Genomic DNA, 25,288 nt, shown 5'->3' with positions numbered 1-25,288 from the left:
CACAGGTATGGAACCAGCTCCCTTGGGCTCACCAAACTTGTCCCAAAGGGGAAAGAAATTCTGTTGGTAATGTGTGTATCTCTGGGGAATTTCTAAGGCAGATTACTTTGTTCAGCAATGCCGATGCAACTGGGTTACTGGGTCATGGATATAAATAGGCTCAAATGCTTGTTGGAGGACCGAGAGGTAGCAGAATGAGGACTGTCAGTAGAGGAAGCTAGGGAGGTAGAAGAGAGGATGGAAAGATGGATTTCCATCTCCAGCACCAAGAACCCGTGTGACTTCCATCTGCGGCACAGCATGTTGAGAACTGCCGAGATTCCTGCCTGTCCCACAGCAGGGCCCAAAAGCGTGGGACACTGGCTCTTCAGTCAGACCTGAGCCCATCCCTGATCTGTTACTGATGTCCCCTGAGCCTCAGTTGTGTCCTCTGTAGAATGGAGCAGGTACCAATAAACCTGATTCACAAGCTTCCTGTGAAGACTCAAGTACAACAAAGAGCCCATGTGAAGCGCTAAGCCTAGTGCCTGCCCACAAAGCAAGGATCCAACACATGTTCCGGACAGTTGTTACCATCCCCCAACTAACGCCCCAGCTCACCTGCCAAAGGGCTTAAAACACACAAGCAGATGTCTGTCTTTGAATGAGTACTTTTCCCATTAGCCTCTCTAATCTCTTATCAGACATGGTTAGCCCACTCCAGGACCTTTTTGGATCCCTTCTCTCTTCTATAATAACTTGATTCCTTCCTCTTCTTTCTCAAAACCTACACTCACTTCAATGTTTTCTCCCCCACTAACCCTGAGATCCATGGATACAGAGAATGAAAGGGACTCATCTCACTAAACTATTTATAATGCCCAAAGCTCGATAATTCACAATAGTCAGACTGAATTCCACATAATAACCAAGTGGTCTCCTGACCCAAGGCAGACACACAAGTACCAGGGATACAACAATCCCTGTCTGCCCAGGGATTCTGGGAAGCTCAAGGCCTGTCTGAGAATCCACAGCATCCAGGAGGTAGGAATGGCACTAAAAAGGGGTGCCCTTCAAAGATGCCACTTCCTTCCCAGAGGTTTCTGAGGCCAGCTTCAAAGAGGAGTCTGGATGAGGCATGGCCATCTCTATTTTTACAAAATAAGAACTTCTAGAAATAAGATACTGCTAAGGTATATCACTATACTTCACACATTCTGAGGTAGGTCTTAGCACATGGGGACCAAATACCATTGTGAAATTGTGAGAAAACTTCAAGGGTCCACAAGTACATGATCTCCTAAAGGTGCCTTCTGCCATGCCCTGTGCTTTCAGGGAACCTACCTGTCTGCATGCTTAGGGTTAAGGATAACAAGGCAATTTTCCTGTTCCCTTAAAAAATATGGTATTAATGCAATAATACTACCTTAGACAATCCAGATCAAAGGCAAATGAAAATGTATTTGCTAATCTCTACTGAGTAGAAGACTATCTGTTATAACTTCCTCCATGCCATCTTCTTAAGGAATAAGGAGGTCATAATAGGGTGGCTCAGTGGTGAAGAATCCACCTGCCAATGCAGGAGATGTGAGTTCAATCCCTGGGTCAGGAAGATCCCCTGGAGGAGAGAATGGCAACTCACTCCAGTACTCTTGCCTGAAGAAGCCCACGGACAGAGAAGCCTGGTGGGTTATTGTCCATGGAGTTCCAGAGTTGGACATGACTGAGCGTTTGAGCATGCACACAGACTAAAACTCACAGGTTGTAACAGCCTATATTTATTGTCCTGAGGCAATTACTAATACCATCAGGATCAATGGCCTAGTGTCAGCAAAAAAAAGGGGGCATCATAAACAAACTAGGGCCCAGGTGGTAGGGACTCCAGGATTTCCAGGAGGTGACATAGGTAGATTGACAAAATGAAAAGGCAAACTACGAAACAGAGAAAAGTATTTGCAAATCATATATCCAATAAGGGGCTAATATCCAAATTAAATAACAAGTTCACACAACTCCACAGCAAAAACAAAAACAGAAAACACTCGAATTTAAAAAAATGGGCAGAGAAAGTGAATAGACATTTTTCGAAAAAAGACAAGTAGTCAACAAGTATATGACTAATCAGTACCACTCATCATTAAGGAAATGCAAATTAAAACCACAATGAGAAATTGCCTTACATCTGTTGGAATAGCTACTATCAAAAACAAAACATAGAAAGAGATACGTATTGCTGAGGCTGTGAAAAAAAAGGGAACCCCCATACACTGTTGGTGGGAATGTAAATTGGTGTAGGTACTAGGGAAAACATGAAGGTTTCTCAAAAAAAAAAAAAAAACACAAACAGAATTAAAACAGGATCCAACAGTCCCATTTCTAGGTATACGTCCAAAGGAAATGAAAACATGATATTGAAGAGATATTTGCATTCCCACATCCATTGAAACATTACTCACAATAGTCAGGATACGGAAACAACCTAAGAGATGTCAATGGATGAATGAATAAAGAAGCTTGGTAGAAATATACAACAGAATATTATTTAGCCATAAGAAAGAAGGCAATCTGGCCATTTGTATCAACATGATGTACCTTCATGGCATCATGCTAAGGGAAAGAAGTCAGACAGAGAAAGACAAATACTACACGGAATCCCTTATCTGTGGAATTTTTTTAAAAAAGAAAGTCAAGCTCATTGAAGCAGAGAAACAGAGAGTAGAAAAAGTGGTCACCAGGAGCTGAAGGGTTGGTAGAAATAGAAAGAGGGTGGTAAAAGGGTACAAAACTTCAGATTATAAGATGACTAAGGTCTCAGGATCTAATGTAAAATATGATGACTTAGCTGATAACACTGTATTGCATAGAAATGTGCTAAGAGATTAGAGGACTTCCCTGGTAGATCAGCTGGTAAAGAATCCACCAGCAATGCAGGAGACCCCGATTCAATTCCTGGGTCAGGAAGATCCCCTGGAGAAGTGATAGGTTGCCCACTCCAGTATTCTTGGATGTATTCCTGGTGGCTCAGTGTTCCTGGTGGCTCAGACAGTAAAGAGCCTGCCTTCAGTGTGGGAGACCCAGGTTCAATCCCTGGGTTAGGAAGATCCCCTGGAGGAGGGTATGGCAACCCACTCCAGTATTCTTGCCTGGAAAATCCCTATGGTCAGAGGAACCTGGTAGGCTACAGTCCATTAGATCACAAAGAGTTGGACATGACTGAGTGATTAAGCACAGCACAGGGCAAGAGACTAGAACTTAAATGTTCTCACCAAACAAAAAATTAGAGGTGATGCCTATGTTATGAACTAGATAAGCATCATTTCATAATGTGTATCAAAACCACCATGACATATGCTTAAATATCTCACAATTTTATTTGTCCAAGTATACCTCAATAAAGCTGAAAAATACACAATTCACTTTTTATTTTGTATTCTCTCTCTCTGTCTCTGAGCCATCACTCTGAAATATGAAAGTTTCTGGGGCAGAACCTGAACTTGTAAATAGCTGAATCTTAATGTTCTCTAAGCATTTGCATGCTATGCTTCTGCTGAACGCTGCTCGACAACATGACATTTTTTTCCCCTTGTGCTGAAAAACAAAAGTTAATGGCCCAATAAGCAAATGAAGACAATTTCAGAAAATGGGCTTGGATAACATGAGAAAAGCAGGGGAGGTGCCTTCCTGAGGATCTTAGAAGACTGTCAACAGCCGTCAGAGAATATGTTAGCTTGTCCTGCCAGAGCTGGAGAATTTTCCTTCTTTAAAATTACAGGTGATATTTTATCTCTGCCAGTGGGAGGGGGAACCACCTCATATACAAGGGAAAGTCAGTAACTAAGAATATGCACAAGTTTCAAAAATTAGTCACTGGTTACCATGGTAACGCAAATATTGCCTAACAACTCACTGGGCTGTAAGTAACCAAGATGATGCTAAATACATTACTTCAAAATGGGAAATGGACTCTATTTTTAGGAATACTTGCAAAGAACTAGATGGACCTAACTGCAAACTGAAGGTGGCTCAGATTTACCCCTGTGGACCCAGGATTCAAGGTCCATCTCCTGCCCTGTGTGTGTCAAGCTCTGTGTCACACGCGTGTGCTATGCCCAGAGACAGCTGCAGGAGGAAGAGTGATGACATTTTATTTACAAACAAAAAAACGAGCTTTCTCATTCCTTAAACTTTTAGGCAAGGAAGAATCCTTGCTATTGGGCAATGAAGACTGATAACAGATTTAGGTGGCAGTCCCTTTAAATTCAATGTTAAGGATCTCCTCAGGCCAAACAAGATTTCTCAGAAAATAACTAGCATGTCCAACAAAATAATAATTTTCCCATTGATCTGAGTAGTTTGAATTTTCTGAGTAGATATTAATGTTAGTTAGAATAAAAGTATAAACAATATATGAATTTTTAAATTATTCTAACAACTGACAGTACATCAACACCCTCCTAAATGAAACTTAGCACGTGACCTCTGTTCATGGTACACAGTGCCTGGGACACTGGGGCCCCAAGTCTTCAGAAAAGTGGTCCCAGAGCAGTGTTCTTCCTAATGGTCCCTGAGTACCTGCATCAGAATTCCAGAGGGCCCTTACAGTGTAAAATCCTAGGCCATATTTAAGGCCCACCCATTATGAGTCTCTGAGGTTGGGATCTGAGAAATCTCCATTTTAAAAAGATGTTCCCTGTGATGTTTATGTTCTCTGGTCTGAGAAGTCCATCCTTAGCAATCACCAATACATTGAGGTCTCCTGACAATGAAGACAGAAGACAGGACAGTCATCAGGGAACACAAACCAACACGATTTATCAAAGACAGAGCTGTTTGTGACTCAGTGGCTTTTGGGCCACAGCCTAGGGTATAAAACCAGCACAAAATACTTGTATTATATATGTGTGTGTGTGTGTGTGTATGACCCAAGTTATTCAGAAACAACACGGGTGATGTACTCTGGCCTACTCTATTATATTCTAATTTTTAATGTTACAGCAACCATCTAAATTGATTTCACTTGCCACTAATTGGTGGTGTTTGAAAAACTCTATTATAATATTTGTTGTCCTATATTTTTATCACTTAGTAATTTAAAATTTTTTTCATATCGTATCCTAAATAGTAGAAAGCCATTCAGTCTTTTCCAATACACCCCCAAAGTCACAATATTTTAGTTACCTTTAAAAGGTGAATCAAGGTAAAGTGAGACAGTCTTCTGTTTAAGGGAATCAACAACAATACATTCAACTGCTAGCATTTAACTTTTATTTATTTACATCTTCTTTATCTCACAAATAGCATGCAGATTATATAAGTATAAAATAAATGAAAAATCTTAAGAAAGTGAAGCAAGAAGAAAAGAAAGACATAAAATTGACTGTTTACAGAATAAATCAAAGGAACAAGTACAAGTAATAAAGACAACATAGGCCAGGAAATCTAGGCTACATGTTAACTCTCAGCTTTCTGGCCATCAGTGTGCAGAGGAAAGCATGATCAGTTATGAAAATTCCAGGATCCATCTGGGAAGAATAAGCAATTTCTAAGAAACATTTCCAGGCCTCTGGCTGTCTTCCCTTCAGGCTGGACTGAACACTTGTTGCCTCCTCAGGGTAGAGAGGGCAGTCACAGTGGGACAGACCCTATTACTGCCTCCACCTTCCACCACCATTTGATTCACTGGGCAACTAAAGATCGCTCTAAGGATTGGGACAAACAAAGCCAGGAGCCATAGGCCACCTGGTTCTCCCTTTTCTTGGAGCACTCTGTATTCACTTCTGTCCCAGAGCTGGCCAGCTTCCTGTGATGAAAGCTGTTCACAGACCCATCCTCTTCCTCCTCGCCAACCCCAGAAGGCGACCAGCTCCATGAAGACAATTTTGGCTCCTACGCATATCAGTGAGCTCTCCATAAAACCGAGCTGAATACTAAACTTCTCCAGGAATTCCCCAAAGGAAAAGTGATAGAAGCACAATGATCTGAATTGGCTTCTTGGTTCTATGGCTTATGACTCCTGAGATATTAGCTAAGCCATCTGACTGCTGTGATTCAGTTTCTTATCTGTTAACCAAAGTCGATGCGGTTTCCACCAGAGAGTAGTCTTATGGATGAAATTAACAAACAGATGTAATGAGGCGGGCCCAGTTTCTGGCACACAGCAGGTGCTCAATAAATGTTACTTTCCCTTCTCCTAAGAGAAATCTCTAGGATATTAATTGTACTTCCTGCCAGAGCCACTGTAGTATTCACAATCCTCTCACTTCCAAGTTTGTAGTTAAAATCACCCATGAAGAAAGCAGAGCTCCCAAGAACCACACAACACTCAATGCCTACACAACGCCACCTTCAAAATGGTTTTTGTCAGTTTCGATAACTTTAAGCAGGGCTTAGAGGTTATTCTGGACAAAAAAAAAAGTCTGAGAAAGGAAAGCTTGACTAAGTCATTCAGTATCAAATAAATGCTTAAACCAAGCAATAAGGAAGAGAGATAATTAGTAAATTCACTGTTAGAAGGCAAATGCTGTTGCTAAAACAGAACACAGAAACATATTTGGTCTATACTCTTGAATGGGCTAAATATCCCCTTGTTAATACTAAAGTAGCGGTTGGTTGCTTTGCAGACTCTGTTTTCGTGAGAGATGTAAAATTTAGACCAGCATGTTTAGTCTTGAGCAGAGGAAACATCAGCTATGTTTTAATTTCTTTTAAATATAAGTGTTCCAGATTAAATAATGTGGTTGACCTACCTTTTCTGTGATATAGAAGTTTGAACTATCAGCATGCTGCAGTGCAAAGTATTCATGGTTTGCAAGGGACCACCTGAAAAACGCAAGCAAAAGCTGATTACAAAAACAAAAATGATCATTTTCATGTCCATATGATAGAGTTAGATGAACTTAGCACCCTGTGTGGAGAAGGTGATACTTTTCCAGTACTCTTGCCTGGAAAATCCTATGGATGGAGGAGCCTGGAAGGCTGCAGTCCATGGGGTCGCTAAGAGTCGGATATGACTGAGCGACTTCACTTTCACTTTTCACTTTCATGTATTGGAGAAGGAAATGGCAACCCACTCCAGTGTTCTTGCCTGGAGAATCCCACCAGGGACAGGGGAGCCTGGTGGGCTGCCATCTATAAGGTCGCACAGAGTTGGACACAACTGAAGTGACTTAGCAGCAGCAGCAGCACCCTGTGACTGGAACTGGGCCAGTACCCAAGATACGCACAGTGCAGTTCCTAAAACAAAATGACTTTAGTCCCCTTCTCATGACCCTGAGACCAAGATCTTATTCCAAGCCTATTGTTCACCCTTTAAGTATTTTCTCTTCACAGCTTTGAGGGAGGGCTCATTAAATATAAAGTTCCATTCCTCCCTATGATGAAGGAGTGAGTGGAGCAGAGAGAGGAAAACAAAGGAAGTGAATGCAATTTAAATTTTCGATAACTGTTACATTTCAGTTGTCTGTAGTCTGCCATCCCCAGTCAGTGTGCTGGCTGTGGACTGGAGCATTTCAGTTAAGCATTGTTGTTGTTTAGTCACTAAGTTGTGCCCCACTCTTCTGCGATCCCACAGACTAACTCGCCAGTCCCCTCTGTCCATTTAAGGATCACAGGTCTTAAACAAATTCCAGGTAAAATTCTATTCATAGTTCTGCCTTAAAAATTAAAAAAACCTCAGGCAACTTCCATCTGCATGGATTGTTAGAGCAGCCCAAGAGAAGTAGGAAAGCTCACTATCTTTGTGAGGTTCCATGTGGCAGCACAACCACCCACTGACCTACCTGTCTTTTAAATTATTTTATCTTCTGTGGGGACCTGAGTGGTCTTCTCATTTTATATCAGATGAAGTGTGCACTTAACTTCGGGAACTTAGACTGCTTCCTGCTGAATAGGATGAATGAACCACATCTTTTCAAAGTAAATAAGATCAATCCCAATGTCCACATATCAGGACTTCTATACTTCCCACTCTTTGAGAAACAGAGAGAATGTTTTGGGAGAAAAGACATGGAAATATTACACAGTAATTCTTGGTGTCTTTAGGCAGGTCAAGTAGTGACTTAATGAGTAATATTTAATGATTGCACAAGAATATTTTATTTGCCTTTCAATATGCTGACTGGAGCTCCCTGGATAAATCCTGAGTAACACTTACCCATCACAGACTTCCTTTATTATTGCAGACAGTGGTTTTTTCTGAAAAATAGAAAAGAAGGAAATACTTTCTGTTAGTTTCATTTCATCATTTTAAGCTCTAAAAAAAAAAAGAAGAAGAAGAAGAGGCCTAATAAAGACACTTAAGTAAGAACAATTTACATTTGCTATTTTTGGTTGTTGTCAGTGAGTTTGTTTTTCTCAAAGTAATAATCGACCAGACATCACCACCAACTGCATTCAGTTCAGTTCAATTCAGTCGCTCAGTCGTGTCTGACTCTTTGCAACCCCATGAATCGCAGCACACCAGGCCTCCCTGTCCATCAACAACTCCTGGAGTTCACTCAGACTCACATCCATCGAGTCAGTGATGCCATCCAGCCATCTCATCCTCTGTCGTCCCCTTCTCCTCCTGCCCCCAATCCCTCCCAGCATCAGAGTCTTTTCCAATGAGTCAACTCTTCGCATGAGGTGGCCAAAGTACTGGAGTTTCAGCTTTAGCATCATTCCTTCCAAAGAAATCCCAGGGTTGATCTCCTTCAGAATGGATTGGTTGGATCTCCTTGCAGTCCAAGGGACTCCCAAGAGTCTTCTCCAACACCACACTTCAAAAGCATCAATTCTTTGGCACTCAGCCTTCTTCACAGTCCAACTCTCACATCCATACATGACCATGGGAAAAACCATAGCCTTGACTGGGAAAAACCATAGCCTTGACTAGACGGACCTTAGTCAGCAAAGTAATGCATTAATGATGTTTTATCCTTTGGGTCCTTTTTTCTATACTTAACATGCAAGTTGAACAAAATATACATCATATTTCACTTGAAAGTGAAAGTGTTAGTTGCTTAGTCATGTCCAACTCTTTTCGATCTCATAGACTGTAGCCCACCAGGCTCCTCTGTCCATGGAACTGTCCAGGCAAGAATACTGGAGTGGGTTGCCATTTCTTTCTCCAGAAGATCTTCCTGACCCAGGGATCGAAACCAGGTCTCCTGTATTGCAGGCAGATTCTTTACCATCTGAGCCACCAGGGAAGCCCCAGTATTTAACTTAGCCACATTAAAATCAAGATGAAACATAGTTTTGGTAAAGATCTCATAGGCAATAACAAGCTACAAAGTCAATTGATCACCAGAATTCCTCAAGAGTAGTACATGGGTAGGGCAACCAGTAGTTTGGCTTTTTGCAAACAAGCTTGGATGTAGGGTAATTTTATGAGAACATGAGGCAAGTGGAGTATGAAGCATAGTGACATTGTTCCTACAAAGTACATAGAATTCTTCCCACAACTGTGGTCCCGGTAATTGTCAATCATGCCGCAGCTTGAGCAGGACACACGCGCGTAATGGGACCATGACACCATGTGCTGTGGTGTCAACTGGCGGCTGACTACAGCTGTACTCTTGGCCTAACAGCCGCAGCTGTGCTCTGCCTGCCTCCAGATAGAAAGAATGTAGTGAAGAGACACACACAGCTCATCTAGACATGTCGAAACTCTTTCTGCTTTGGATGTAAACAGACCCCAGCTGTCTCCTGGGATGGGCAGGAGTGTGTCTACCAAAGGAACACATCACAGACAAGAAACAAATGGGGAAGAGAAATCAAAGAAATACAACACACAGTCCTGGATTTTCAGATACAACCACAGAATAGCATCTAACACTTTCTCCTCCTGTCCCTCTGGGCACTGTGGTATGGCAGAAGGAATCTGAGTCAAGCAGAATTGGTTTAAATCCTAGCTGTGTCAACTTGCCTGCAGTGAGACTGACAATTTCCTTAATTTGCTGAACCACAACTAGCCTATCTGTAAAATGGGCAGAAGACCTACCCACTCCTCAGGGTTTTCATAAGAATTAAATGAAAATTAAAATAAAGGGCAAAAGACTCAAAAAAGGGTTAGGGCTCCACTTCTTTACTCTCTCGTGTCACTGGAAGAGCTTGATTTCCTCTTTGCATCCTTGCCCTCGGACCCAACGTTGCTAGGGCCCCCTCTTGGTTAATTCCAAGCACTCCATTCTTCACAGCCCCTTCCTAAGGGCTTCAGGGCCCTGGTAAAAGCTCCAACGCTGCCCTCAGTGTCCCTCCAACACGCTCCTGCACTCTGGGGCGCTAGGGTCTATGACTAAGCCCACCATCATGTTTTCAGAAGAACGTCTGCTTACGACTCTAAATGCAGTGGGCACAAGAGGGACCGAGAATTGTGGAGGGGTGGAAAGACAGTGCATATTAGCATCGTGAGTTAATCTCTTTTAGACTAAGATTAGAAATGGAGATTGGATTCGACATTGAGGTTACATGTTACAACTTGAGGCCTTTGCAAGAACTTGTCCATTGTTTATGGCTCTGGCTGTGAGTCAAAGAGCAAATGTACACTCCCAACCAAAGGAGAAAGGAGCTTTAGGAACAAAACTTTTTCCATAAATTGAGGATTTTGCACTTCCAGCTGTCAGAGACCTGTCCAGGCTATTAGTATTTCATGAGGACCTACCAGTCTCCTAGATTAGCTGCAGTCGTTCAGATGGTAAAGAATCTGCCTGCAATGCAGGAGACCTGGGTTCAGTCCCTGGGTTGGGAAGATCTGCTGGAGAAGGGAATGGCAACCCAATCCAGTATTTTCACCTGGGAAATCCCATGGACAGAGGAGAAACCTGGCAGGCTACAGTCCATGGGGTCACAAAGAGTTGGACACAGCTGAGTGACTAACACTTATTTACCTACCAGTCTCCTAACTCCCCCAATCTTCTTGCATCCTCAAAACTAAAATATAAATAACAGGGTCAAATTTCAGACTTAAATTATATTGAAAGAACAGATCGAGCCAAGAAAGTATTGCTAATGATGTAGGAGAAGGCATTTAAATTACTGCTTTCAGAATGGGAATTCTTAAAGTCTAGGTAACTTAGAGGAATTCAGATTTTAATCCAGGTCTGATTCATAGTTTCAGAGTCAAATTTGAAAAGATAGAAGTGGGCTTCTAGAACTATTATATCTAGAACATTCTGAAGTTGGCTATATGAAAGGAGTAAAGACTCTGGAAAAACAAAGTTTAGAGATTTAATAGAGAAAGATTAGAGAAAAACTTTAAACCCCAGAGGAAAAGGACTCACAGTTAACATAACTGCAGCCTCACCAATTAAAATGAATGCTGTGTAAGCAAGGGCTGGTCCCACGGCCCGCATCCTACACCTGTCCCATTCCTTCTTTCTATGTTCCAATGAAACACTGAAATCCACCACCCAAACCTAATTCCAGTGACTTCACAATTTTCATCTCCCTTAATTCATTCACATTTTTAATGTCATTACTACCTTCTTTTTGAAACCATCTTTCCAGAGTTGCTGTATTTCCCTCCATCTCCTACAGTTATAAGCAACAACCCTCTGATAAAATCCAAGAGATTCTTCATTATTTGTTTTACTTCTAACTTCAGATTTATGTTCCTATCTCTTCTGTTTTCATTCAACTGGTCAGTTCCTCGTTCATTTCAGCTGTCCCCAAGTCTGTAATCTGGGGCATTAGAAATCTCTTGCAGTTTGTTAGAAACAGCATGTTAACTCTCCTTCAAGAATCTTATTAAATGTACAAACAAAAATCACTACTCTGACGATTCCCTAACCCAATAATGGCATGTCCCCACCCCCAAATTCTTGCCATCTCAGTCATGACTTTTTCTGTCTCACTATGACACCACTACAGCCCAGAGCATCATTAACCTTTATTTCTTCACCCTCCGGGTCTGATTTGTTACAGGTGGTATTACATCGTCCTCTGTGACATTCGTATCATTACTTCTCACCTCCTCCAAATCGCTCTTCTAAAATCTTGGCATTCCTCATTCCAATTTCTACCAGATAAATCATACCCCAGTTCCATCACTCTTAATTCTGCTTCCTCAGCCCCAGGGCCTTTCCTGAGGAATAGCCCATCATTACTAGCATTAACTACTTGCCATAAATTTCCAGTCAAACATTACACTGGCCTATCAAACACAGATTCCAACCTTGCGTTAGTTCCTATATTTGTATTACCTACGTCTAGTAGATCTTTCATGTAGATTTCTAGAGAACTTATCTTTGCCTTCTCTATTCTATGATATACAGATATCTACAAGACACTGAGTCTCATCATTACTTCGCAAAAATCTCTCTCTGCTTTATCCCTTCCAGACCTAACTACCACCTTTGGTTAAGAATTCTCAGTATCCTGGTATCAGATCCTTTGCAAATAAGTCTGTACATCACCAGTTTCTTTCTTTCTAATTCCTGCATTAATTATAATTAGGTAAAATTAGACATTCCCCATAAACTTTGCTCATGTTGTTCTTTTGCTCTAATATCCACCATAGATCTTCAATGACCATCTCCTGTATTGTATAAATCTCTTAGCTTATCATCCAAGGCCTTCCACAATCTGGTCTCAAGCAATCAAACTGTCTACTAATGTTGTACATGTTCCCCATGCTTTTGGATTAGCTAATGATTCATCCAAAAAATCCCACCCCCATACTTCTACTTTATGCCATTTTTTAAATATTATTTTTGGCTGTGTTAGGTCCTCATTGCTGTGAAGGCTTTTCTCTAGTTGCAGCAAGTGCGGTCTACTCTCTAGTTGTGATGTGCAGGTTTCTCTTTGTGGTGGCTTCTCTTGTTGCAGAAAAGAGCTCTAGGGATCGTGGGTTTAATAGTTGCCACTCCCAGGCCCTAGAACATGAATTCGATAGTTGTGGCACATAGGTCTAGTTGTTCCACTGCATGGTGGGATCTTCCGGGATCAGGGATCAAACTCATGTCTCCTGAATTGGCAGGTGAATTCTTTACCACTGAGCCTCCAGGGAAGCCCCAGTGTTCAGGCTCTAAAGTCGTGCCTGACTCTTTGTGACCCCATGGACTGCGGCACGCCAGGTTCCTCTGAACTTCCACCATCTCTCTGAGTTTGCTCAAATTCATGTCCATTGAGTCAGTGATCTCAATGTCTGTTGGCCCCTTCTTCTCCTGCCTTCAGTCTTTCTCAGCATCAGGGTCTTTTCCAATGAGCTGGTTCTTTGTATCAGGTGGCCAAAGTATTGGAGCTTCAGCTTCAGCATCAGTCTTTCCAATGAATATTCAGGGTTGATTTCCTCTAGGATTGACTGGTTGGATCTCCTTGCAGTCCAAGGGACTCTCAAAAGTCTTCTCTAACACCACAGTTCAAAAGCATCAATTCTTCAGCCCTCAGCTTTCTTTATAGTCCAACTCTCACATCCATACACGACTACTGGAAAAACGATAGCTTTGACTAGATGGACCTTTGTTGGCAACAAAGTCCCTCTATACTTAGCATATTAAATGAATCACTCCTAAGGACCTAGCGTATTTGTCTTATTTTCTTGTCCCTTGAAAACAAGATAGCTTAATTCATCTTTGTAACCTTTTCCACCCCTCAGTATTAGTTGCACAGTTTACAGATACTAACAGGATATAAGAGGAAACTCAATATATTTCTGTTAAATGGAAAATTCACTTACTTTATTTAAAAAAAAAAGAACCAACAGAAAAGCCTTGATTATAAAAGTAATCCATTTCCTAAATGCCCATCAATAGATGAATTGATAAAGATGTGGTATATATATACAGTGGAATATTACTTAGCCATAAAAAGAATGAAATTGAGTCATTTGTAGAGATACGGATCAACCTAGAGAGTTTCATACAGAGTGAAGTAAGTCAGAAAAATAAGTACTGTTTATTATCACATATATGTGGAATCTAGAATAATGGTACAGATGAACCTGTTTGCAAGGCAAACATAGAGACATACACGTAGAGAACAAATGTGTGGACACCACAGCGAGGGGAGAAATGGGGGATGGGACGACTTGAGGGATTGGGATTGACATATATACTCTGACTACTACATATGAAATAGGTGACTAATGAGAACCTATTTCTAATGGAGAATCTTCATTGGAAGGACTGATGCTGAAACTGAAGCTCCAATACTTTGGCCACCTGATGTGAAGAACTGACTCATTGGAAAAGACCCTGTTGCTGGGAAAGATTGAAGGCAGGAGGAGAAGGGAGTGATGGAGGATGAGATGCTGTTCAACTGGATAGCATCACCGACTCAATGGACATGAGTTTGAGGAAACTCCAGAAGATAGTGAAGTCAGAGGAGCCTGGTCTGCTACAGTCCACAGGGTTGCAAAGAGTCAGACATGACTGAAACAACTTAATATACACACACATGTGTATACATATAGCTGATTCACTCTGCTGTACAGCAGAAACTAACACAACGTTTTAAAGCAAGTATATCCTGCAATAAAAACTAAGAAAAATGATTAATGCATATTAAAAAGCAAAACAAAAGAAAAAAACAACCAACAACATCAAAGTAAACCATTTCAAAGTATAGCCTGGATTAACCAGCACAAATCCCACTTCCTACCATGTAAACCACTGCGGGGTGGCTATAAGTAGCTGCTTAGACATGTGAAGCTTGTCACCACTCCCCACACAGACCACTCTGTGATTCACAGCTTTGGGAGAGCACTGAGCCAGCCAGCTGATGAGGAGTATAATTCAACAGGTGATAAAACAGATATCAATCAAATGACTGTCACCATCCTTTAGCAAGGCCACACAGGTGAGCAGGAACTATTGCTGTAAACAGGGATGGAACGAGATACTCCCAAATACACTATTTTGGTAGCAGTGCTTTTCTCACTTTCTATATAAAACATTCAACTTGACTCCTTGCCTGACTTAAATTCTAAACTGAAGTTCGGCTCTATGTTTTAGTTAATATTTGTTCAAGTTACATAAGATGTTTTTATAATAATACAAGTTTCACCTGAGGAAAAGAAAGCTTCCAAGGCATGCTTGGAGGTTCACTAAAACTTTGGAGTAGGGTAAGCGCATTCCCTTAGTAGCTTTCTATGGATCCATGTAATATTTGCCTTTCATCTCATTGAGAGAAAAGCCCAGAAGAAAAGAAAATTTGATCTAAAAGGATAAAAACTGGTTCTTCTCTGAGTCCATAAACCATAAAGAAATTGAAATAAATTCTATACTCTACAGGAATATATCTCCACGTAAAATATCAAGGCAAAATTATTTTAATTGCCTGACCATGTTTTTGTAACTTAACAAAAATCATAACTAAATCCGTTAAGTTTTTTGTTTTGAAGGTCAAATCGGCCTTCTCAGATTCAGTAATGAACTAAGATGGAAAGAATAAAAATGTTTTTAAGGATAACCCAGAGGGTTAGTCAGTTACCAGATTCCCAAGTGCAGGTGACTGGAGATTAAATAGACTCTCTACTTGTTCCCTTTAGCAATGGTGAGGTCATCGTTCACTACAGGAAAGTATTTCTTCTCTTTATACTAATTTGAGAAAATTTCAATAATGACACAAATATTTTTATTCATCAAACAAAGTATGCATTTCCAAATGAATTTTATTGGCAAAGTACCATGTGCCAACAATTATATTCATGGAGTAAATAAGCTTTTTATTGTTGGGTTTGTTTTTTAAATTTATCCCTCTCTTTTAAACTCTTACTCTCCAAAAGAATTCCTTTATTCAACTTAATTTATCATAGACTACATCCAGAAAGCAAATTTCCAGTACAAAAAATTTTTTATTTACTTTTCATAAAATCACCTAGATTCCTGAGAATGGTCAAATTCACTAGCAATTAGCTTGTGATCTATATCTCTGCCTCTGTTCTCACATGGTGTTCTCTCCTCTTCTTACAAGAAGGATGTAAATCCAGGGTGATTCCATCACAAGATACACAATTATATATATAAAACCCCCTTTTCAAATAAGGTCACCTTTTCATACTCCAGGTGGTATAATTTGGACATACCTTTGGGGCCACTGTTAAAACTATTCTAACCGAGTAAGAAAAAAAAAAATTTTTTTTTTTAAGGATTAGGGAGAAAAGAGAATGCATCCTTTTCTCCCTAATCCTTAAAGTGGGTGTTGGTCCTTCACTTTTCTTCCTAAACTCTCTCTTGCTTTTAATGAAGTGCCAGTGTCCTAAATCCCTGAATCCATGCCTCCCACCATGACCCCTCTTCTAAGGTCTGATCCTGCATTACCAACAGCCCCTGGTACGGATCCACATGGATGTCCTGCCACCTCTTCAAGATTAGCGCTACATTCTCTTTCTCACTAAGGCAGATCCTCCTCCTGTCTCACTTTTATCTCAAAATATGTGTGTGTGTGTGTGTGTGTGTGTGTGTGTATTTATATCTCACTCTCCCCGCCCAAAGCTCAGGGTTCCTTTCAGACGTGAGAGGACCCCCAGAAGAAACATCCTTGGGGCTCTCCAGTTGTTTCTATCAGAGGCGGTGGAGTCCAGCCTGCCTTGAGGCATGTTCCCCAGACACAGTCCAGCTGTTGTCCCTCGTCAATGTTCCCTCGCTGATGAGTGCAGTTCCCATTCAAGCACCTGTTCCTGCCTGTTGGCAGGGCATCTGCCCTGGGGAAACTATGAGACCCGAATGCTCATCTCAGAGCTCGCACATCCCCACTGCCCACATTTCTGCCTTGACACTGGTCTGTGGAGGCTGATATCTCCCTCATCTGAAGCGACACACACTTGTCAGCAACTATAAATTGTGGGCTGCCGTTCCTACCTCTGACATCCACTTCTCAGGCCCATGTCTGTCCTAAAAAGAGCATCACATCAGAAAGAAAGTTTGGCTTCTTCAAAACCATATTTATTTCAAATGTTTTTAAAGATATGGGGTAGGGGTATGCTTATGAAATAGCAGTAGGGACACCAGAAAAGCACTCAGAATGCTTAATTTTTATCAACAACTTGCTTTTCTACATCTTACCCCAACTATGAGCACTGGAATAACTTTAGAAAATGATTTCCTAGGGTAGAACCCCAACTTCTGCAGCCCCTGGTTTTGTAGCTTTAGGCTCACTACTTCTACTTTCAATGTTTCCATTTTCTTCTCTGAAAATAAAAGTAGCACCTCGTACATTGTAGGGTAGTGAGGACTAATTGAAAGGATGTTATATCAATCCCTCAAAACTGCACCTGGTAAACAGCAAGGCGTGTTACCTCTGAATAGGTTCTTTCATTTTGTGTATCCAGCTTGGACACTTTGCAGGTACTTTCTTTAAATGTTGGTTAAGAAAATTAAATACATGAATGAATGAATATCCAGTTCTTCTCCCTTCTTCCTGGAGTGACTCCAGCCCCCAGTGCTGCCTTTGGCACTCATCTCATCCTGTTCTTTACTCTTCAATGCATTTTTGTTTCCTCTGCCAACCAGATTATACACATGTGGAGGGAGACACTGCCTCTGAAACTCACCTCTGTCACCTCCCAAGCAAACGGCTGCTAGGCTACAAGGCATGCAATTAATGAACTTCTTTTAAAAATTAAAAACGCATCTTTTTTCAGACTTTCAGCTTCTTTCCCTTTCTTCTGGTCTCTTCCAACTGCCTCTGAAGCTGCTCAGGCAGAAGCTAAAGATGGAAGACAGCAAGAGAAAGGCAGGAGCAGTCTCCCATCACCATCTCATAGCTACTCTGCCAGAGGGCCATTGTCAGACAGCTCTGTAATTGCAAAACCATTTTCAACCAAGACTGAAAGTTCTTGGTCCCAGACTATTATAAAGTCTTTCTCCAGTGCTTTAAAAGAATGTGACAGATGCTTTGTTTTGACACTTTGAGCTGGTACAGCACAGCACCTGGGATTTTCACTTTCTTTTATAGATGGAAATTCATTGAACATATTCTGCCCAGCAGTTATGAGTAATGTTGGTCTAGAAAGAAAAGAAACCCCGTTCCTAAATGTCAGGACACCTCTGAGAAGGGATATATGCATGTTGACTGAGACGTAGCCTACAATGTGACTTGGAAAAACTTTCAGGTGCAATAAGTAATCCATCTAGTTCCCAGAGGTGCCTCCTGACACCACGTCAAAAACACCAGTCATTTTTATAACAGCTTTATTCTTCCTCCAATGAGCCTGGTGACTGCTCTCCATGTTTCCAACCATATACCTTTAATATGGAGGAATCAGATGTTTCTGAGAAGTGTGTATGAATATTCTGTTTTCCTAATAGCTCCTTAAATAAACTGAAAGTTAATGACAAAAACCACACTTCCCTGAGGCAAATTTACTAATAGCTCGTTCTTGGAAAGCAAACATTTTTGACAACAGTTCCAATGGGAATCACTGACACAAGATTCCAGTGACTGTTAGAAATGACAAAGGCAGGGGGTGCGGGGGGGAAAGGACTCACAACTCTATCTCCAAAGCAGTAAAAACTATGTATCCCATTAATTTTAAAAATAGAAAGATGACAGGCTATGACACCTTTTTCTCGACAGATGATTTGTTTTAAAAATAGTTTACTAAAAATGACTTGTTTCAAGCTTTATGAATCTAATTAAATATTAGATCCAGCAAGACCAAGTGCAATCTTTGCATCATAAAAATCACCAGACTATGTAAATGAGCAGACACAAAAAATAATCAGTACTCTCATTAGTAATGAGTTAAAGAGGAGGAGAAGGTCCTCTTTCTCTTTTAGGTTCTCCAATATACCTCTGCTCAGTAGAAACGGTGTTCTCCTTCAGTTGGAAGCAAAACTGCAATTTTAGAAAATGACAAAAATGTAGAGATGAATAATGCAAAAATAAAGCCCTACTCACATCAATTATCTTTTCTGAGTCTTCTTCCTTCTTCTTGACTATTTTACATTGTCCTAATACCAATGTTGCTATGGATATACTTTTTTTCCAAATTTCAATATCTCAGGCAGCAAAAACAACAACTTTCCCAACTACTATATCCTTCTCTACCTTCCTTAAAGGAGAAGGCAATGGCACCCCACTTCAGTCCTCTTGCCTGGAAAATTCCATAGACGGAGGAGCCTGGTGGGCCGCAGTCCATGGGGTCGCTAAGAGTCAGACACGACTGAGCAACTTCACTTTCACTTTTCACTTTCATGCATTGGAGAAGGAAATGGCAACCCACTCCAGTGTTCTTGCCTGGAGAATCCCAGGGAGGGGGGAGTCTCATGAGCTGCCATCTATGGGGTCGCACAGAGTCGGACACAACTGAAGCGACTTAGCAGCAGCAGCAGCAACCTTCCTTAACATCTGTGCTCCCAGATAATTCCACCCTGTCTGGTGGGCCATTTCTTTCCACCAAACCTTGAGTCAGTTAAGTTCAATTCAGTCACTCAGTCGTGTCCAACTCTTCCGGACCCCATAAACTGCAGCATGCCAGGCTTCCCTGTCCATCACCAACTCCCGGAACTTACTCAGACTCGTCCATCGAATCAGTGATGCCATCCAACCATCTCATCCTCTGCTGTCCCCTTCTAGTCTGCATTCAATCTTTCCCAGCACCAGGGTCTTTTCCAAGGAGTCAGTTCTTCATATCAGGTGGCCAAAATATTGGAGTTTCAGCTTCAGCATCAGTCTTTCCAATGAATATTCAGGACTGATTTCCTTTAGGATGGACTGGTTGGATCTCCTTGCAGTCCAAGGGACTCTCAAGAGTTCTCTCCAACACCACAGTTCAGAAGCATCAATTCTTCGGTGCTCAGCTTTCTTCATAGTCCAACTCTCACATCCATACATGACTACTGGAAAAACCATAGCTTTGACTAGACGGACTTTTGTTAGCAAAGTAATGTCTCTGCTTTTTAATAGGCTGTCTAGGTTGGTCATAATTTTTCTTCCAAGGAGCAAGCATCTTTTAATTTTATGGCTGCAGTCACCATCTGCAGTGATTTTGGAGTCCCCCAAAATAAAATCTGTCATTGTTTCCACTGTTTCCCCATCTATTTGCCATGAAGTGATGGGACCAGATGCCATGATCTTAGCTTTCTGAATGTTGAGGGTATTTTTTGTTTTTGTTTTGTTGTTTTTTAATTATTATTTTTTTTTACTTTACAATATAAGTATTGGTTTTGCCACACATCCACATGAATCCACCTCGGGTGTACACATGTTCCCAATCCCGAACCCCCCCTCCCACCTCCCTCCCCATACCATCCCTCTGGGTCATCCCAGTGCACCAGCCCCAAACATCCTGCACCCTGCATCGAACCTAGACTGGTGATTCGTTTCTTATATGATATTATACTTGTTTCAATGCCATTCTCCGAAATCATCCCACCCTCTCCCTCTCCCACAGAGTCCAAAAGACTGTTCTATACATCTGTGTCTCTTTTGCTGTCTCGCATACAGGGTTATCATTACCATCTTTCTAAATTCCATATATATGTGTTAGTATACTGTATTGGTGTTTTTCATTCTGGCTTACTTCACTCTGTATAATCGGCTCCAGTTTCATCCACCTCATTAGAACTGATTCAGATGTAAGCAAACCTTTTCACTCTCCTCTTTCACTTTCATCAAGAGGCTCTTTAGTTCTTCTTCACTTTCTGCCATAAGGGTAGTGTCAACTGCATACCTGAGGTTACTGATATTTCTCCCAACAATCTTGATTCCAACCTGTGCTTCATCCAGCCCGACATTTTGCATGATGTACTCTGTATATAAGTTAAATAAGCAGGGTGACAATATACGGCCTTGACGTACTCTTTTCCCAATTTGGAACCAGTCTGTTGTTCCATGTCCAGTTCTAAATGTTGCTTTTTGACCTGCATACAGATTTCTGAGGAGGCAGGTCAGGTGGTCTGGTATTCCCATCACTTGAAGAACTTTCCACAGTTTGTAGTGATCCACACAGTAAAAGGCTTTGGCATAGTCAATAAAGCAGAACTCTCTCTGGAACTCTCTTCCTTTTTTCGATGATCCAATGGATGTTGGCAATTTGATCTCCTTGAACCAGAGATCAAATTGCCTTGAGTCAAGTGTTCTCTTTTATATGGAAATGAGTGAGTGATTCACTCTGTGACTCAATTCAGGTCCTAAGGTCTGCCTACCTTCTCTTCTGTGAAACAGTCCACTTATTTGTGCTAAGCTCATATGTGGAAGGTTAATCCTATTTATGTGCGTGGTATGAAAGTATTGACAAAAAGTCAGACAAGCTTGATAGAATAAATAGAAACGACTGCTGACTGTGATGGATAAAGTAATAGCAGACCTGATGGGTAGATATGAAAAAGCCAGATAAGCTCTGGAGGCAAAGTAGGGTTCAAGTTCAATTTAAACACAGGATTATGAATGTTTATCAACTGCAAAGAAACTGACATCCAACGTAAGACAGCTGTCAAAAGAATACTAAGTCGTGGCAAAGAGAGTTTTAAGAAGTAAGTTTACTCTTTTTTTACTTTCTAGTTCCCCCTCTTCTACTTCTTGTCTCTCTGTGCCATGGAGTTGGTTTACTGTTTGAGTGGATGAGTGGTTTACCATGAGTGGATGCACTAGCACCAATTCACCTTTCTTTTCGAAAAAATTTATTTATTTGGCGGCATTGTGTCTTAGTTGTGACGCGTGGGCTCAGTTGCCCCACAGCACCCGGGATCTTAGTTCCCTGACCAGGGATCAAACCTGCGTCCCTTGCATTGGCGTGCAGATTCTTAACCACTGGACCACCAGGGAAGTCCCCCATCCTTCTTTCTTCAGTGGTAATGGATGTGCTGAGAAACGTGCCAGCAAGTAGTGGAGAAACATGGGCTTCCAAGTCTCAAATATATGTCCCATGAGTGTGACCATGGCTACCTGAGGCTAAACCACAGCCTGGAAGAACAATAAAACAAGCTCTTCTGGGAGGATCCGAAATAGGCAAACGTCTGACTACATCAAGAACTTTTAAACTGCCCTACCTTTGACATGTCATTAACCCACACTTTCATTGTCTATTGTCATTTGGTCAGCCCTTCCGATAATAATAATAGCAACAGCTATCATTTACTGAGTGACTACCATATCCCCACTGCAAGATGATGTTACTAAGCCTACAAGTGAGAAAACTGTACGAGGATCTCAACATGTTAAACAGCGTGCTCCCTCGTCTCACTTCTTTTTGTATCTTCTGTCACTATCCTGTGCTGTGCTAAGTCACGTCAGTCATATCTGGCCCTCTGCATCACTGTGAACTGTAGCCCACCAGACTCCTCTGTCCATGGGATTCTCCAGGCAAGAATACTGAAGTGCGTTGCCATTCCCTTCTCCAGGTCACCGTCCTAGGCCATGACATAATTATTTCTCACTTGGGCTACTGCAACTAATTACTGTCTAACTAATCTCTTTTATTTAATTTTATTTCTCACAAAACAGTTCTTAAATTTTGAACCTCTAAAAATGCAGATCACATCACGTGCAGTGAAACCTTCTGCTGAGAAACATTCCCTTTATTTCATGACTCTTGGACAGAGTATTGAGTCCATACAATTCCTCATGACACACCCTCCATCCAGCGGGCCAGATCTAGAGGCCCATGTGGAATTAAAGTACTAGGCAGGATCTCAAATATTACCTCTCCACCATTTCTTCCATTCTTGTTCTTTATTAGTAGGATTGCCAGTTAGACACAGGATGGGACTTCTTCACCCGTCCTTTCAAGATAACTTCACATTTGTATTTTTTGTTCCTTTATCTTTTGGAATATATTCTGGATGTACTCCTTATTTCCAACTTCCACATTACTGGTTCTCTCTTTAGCCAAACCCACCATAGAGTAACTCTATGCATTTTACTGCTTTTTTCCTGTTGTAGAGTTTTTCTTACATTTTATTTATTACTTTTACATTTATGAGATTTTCAATTGTTTCCTTCTCAAATTTATCTATTCTCAATTTATATCTACCCATTTTATGTGCATAATTTCCTGTTTGTGAAGATACTATTCTCTCTCTTTTAAAGTTCTTCCTTTGAGGGTCCATGACACACTTATTTTTAAGTCCTCCCTTGAGTGCTGTGTTCCTCTACGTTTACCAGATGGAACAGACCCACCTGGAGCAGCAGCAGCCTGTGTGATAAAGAGGGACCAGATGCAAGTTTTCTGAGGTAACTGACTGTACAGAAAAGCTGAGGGAAAGAGGAGAACCTAGGAAGACATGTAGTTGCAGCTTCAGCAAACTGGGTATATGTTCATATATCACTGAGAAAAGAAGATATTAAGGAAAGCAAAACTGCACAGGTTTGGGGGTGGAAGGAACAACGAGGACTGATTTTGACTATGTTGAGTTTGAGGTGCAAGGGGCATCTAGATGGTCAAAACAAGTAACAGACAGGCAGCTGTTCATATGGGTCAGGAGGTCAAGAATGATGTGACGGTGGAAATTATGAGCATCTTACGGTGATAAGGCTGATGAATGCAAATATATCACCACAAACGTGCTGCAGTGTAATGATCCATCTATAATCATTCTGAAAATTGATATAGCTTATCTCAAACTCATTTGGCTATCTTTTGATTATGGGATGCTTTGATGGAAGGATAAAAATAGATCTTCATAAAGTTAATTCATAAGATAAAACCATATATTTAGAATGCGTGGTAGGAACAAGGGGAGGGACGTTTTTCTCAGAGGGCCACTCGTTTCATAACTGTATTTAATTGCATCATCAGACAGACAAGGTATAGAATTCACCTATCTCCTTTGCTCCTATTCTTATCACTTTCCCACACATCAGGCATGTTCTAGGCACTGGGAACACACATGGCCTGTGCAGAGCATCACATAATGAATAAGCGGAGCCATATGGACTGTTACAAATGCATATAACAAGGGCCTTCATCTGATCTGAGAAATCAGATGACTTTTAAGAAGTTTACATTTCATCTGGGATCAAGAGGGAATGGGAGTTAGATGAGCGGAGAAATGAAAGGCTGGTAACTTCCAGTTAGAAGAAAAACACATTTGTAATGGCTCTGAGAAGTGTGCAGCTATGAAAGAAAGTAAATCCTTTATAATTAGAACCAAGATAGGAGTTTGGTGGAAGTTGCGGTAACTCTAATCAAAGCTGGGGAGGTGAGCAAAGGCTGGGGATAGCAGGTTCGTAGCCAGAACGTCTGGATTTTATTCCAAGTGCAGTGGGAAAGCACTGAAGGTTGCTAGGCCTGGGAGAATGCATTAGAGGGGAAGTAAGAGTGGTGACCAGGAGGCCAGCCAAGGAGGCAAGTGGAGGCAAGCAAGAGCAGTGAGGATCAAGAAAAGGCAGACAGAATCAAGAACCATTGAGGAGGTAAATTCCACAGGATTTGCTATTTGAGAGACTTTAGGAGTTGCAGGGGAGGTGGTCCAGCACCATGGTGGTACCACTGACTCAGAGAACTCATGAGTACATCTGATGGAAATTCTAGAAAAAAAAAAAAAAAAAAAAAAAAAATCAAATATTTTTTTTCCCCTGAGGCTGCTCTCATTCCCGAGAAGTTCTGGGCACCTTGCACAGGTCTACATATCCCTAGAGACAAAGTGCAAGCTGCCCTTCTCTAGAACAAAGCACCTTTTTATGAGAACCCAGAGTCCTGCTTCATGCCGAAAGCTACATAATTATATACCCCACCACAAACTGCCAGTTGACCTAACAGGAAAACGAAGTACACAGTGTGACATACACGAAAGGTTCTAGAAATGTGAGATGTCTTAGTCATCAAAATCTTAAGGAAACATGGTTGATAAAAGGTTCTGTCCTGAGTTACCCAATCTGCTCTTAGTGACAGAGCTGAGAAAGAGAAGTAGACGGAGGAGAATATCACCTCTACCTACCTAGAAAGCAAACTGAAATCTGCAGTTCATCTTCAGAAAAAAAGCAGAATGCTAGAGTTCATGCTTGTGCAATTAACCTGGGTTCTCAGCTGAGGGAAAACATGTTTTCCATCTTTCTCCTCCAAAGCATGGCAAACTCAAAGATTTTAAGAGATTATACACACTCTCACATACAACGGGAGAGAGCTAAAACCAGAAAGGGAAGTTCTTCGGTCACTTTATATTAAGGGAAGTTTAAGAAATAGCTGTTACGATACCAAATCCAACAGTTGCAAAAATCAGATGAGCCATGACTTTTCCTGTCTCAGTATCATCCCACCTGGTTACGACAGCACAAAACCCAGCAGTGTAACATCACACAGGCTTCATCCCACTTTCCTTAAGCGAGACCAGATAAGCTCTTGAAAGTGTCATGTTTGTATTCTTTATAAAGTAAGAAAAAGTGAAGAACTATTAGGACCATTGTACTGAAGGAAACATTAAGGACTCCCTAAACATTACTGTGG

General features: G+C 41.2%; 1 protein-coding gene across 3 annotated transcripts in view; it reads right to left on the bottom strand.

The window, feature by feature from the left end:
• The window catches only part of ELMO1 (engulfment and cell motility 1), a 568,433-nt gene that overhangs the window by 419,870 nt on the left and 123,275 nt on the right, over window positions 1-25,288 (bottom strand). For all 3 annotated transcript variants that reach the window (XM_040260178.1, XM_040260181.1, XM_040260177.1), the window contains exons 3-4: window positions 8,132-8,172; window positions 6,726-6,798 (exon numbers count right to left, since the gene is read on the bottom strand). In XM_040260178.1, the coding sequence (XP_040116112.1) occupies window positions 6,726-6,798; window positions 8,132-8,172 (114 nt within the window). The remainder of the gene's footprint in view (window positions 1-6,725; window positions 6,799-8,131; window positions 8,173-25,288) is intronic.

The sequence above is a fragment of the Oryx dammah genome, unplaced genomic scaffold (assembly GCF_014754425.2).
Source record: "Oryx dammah isolate SB20612 unplaced genomic scaffold, SCBI_Odam_1.1 HiC_scaffold_18, whole genome shotgun sequence".
Classification (NCBI taxonomy): Eukaryota; Metazoa; Chordata; class Mammalia; order Artiodactyla; family Bovidae; genus Oryx; species Oryx dammah.
Note: the sequence above shows the minus strand (reverse complement) of the source record. Positions and strands in the feature narration are given on the sequence as shown.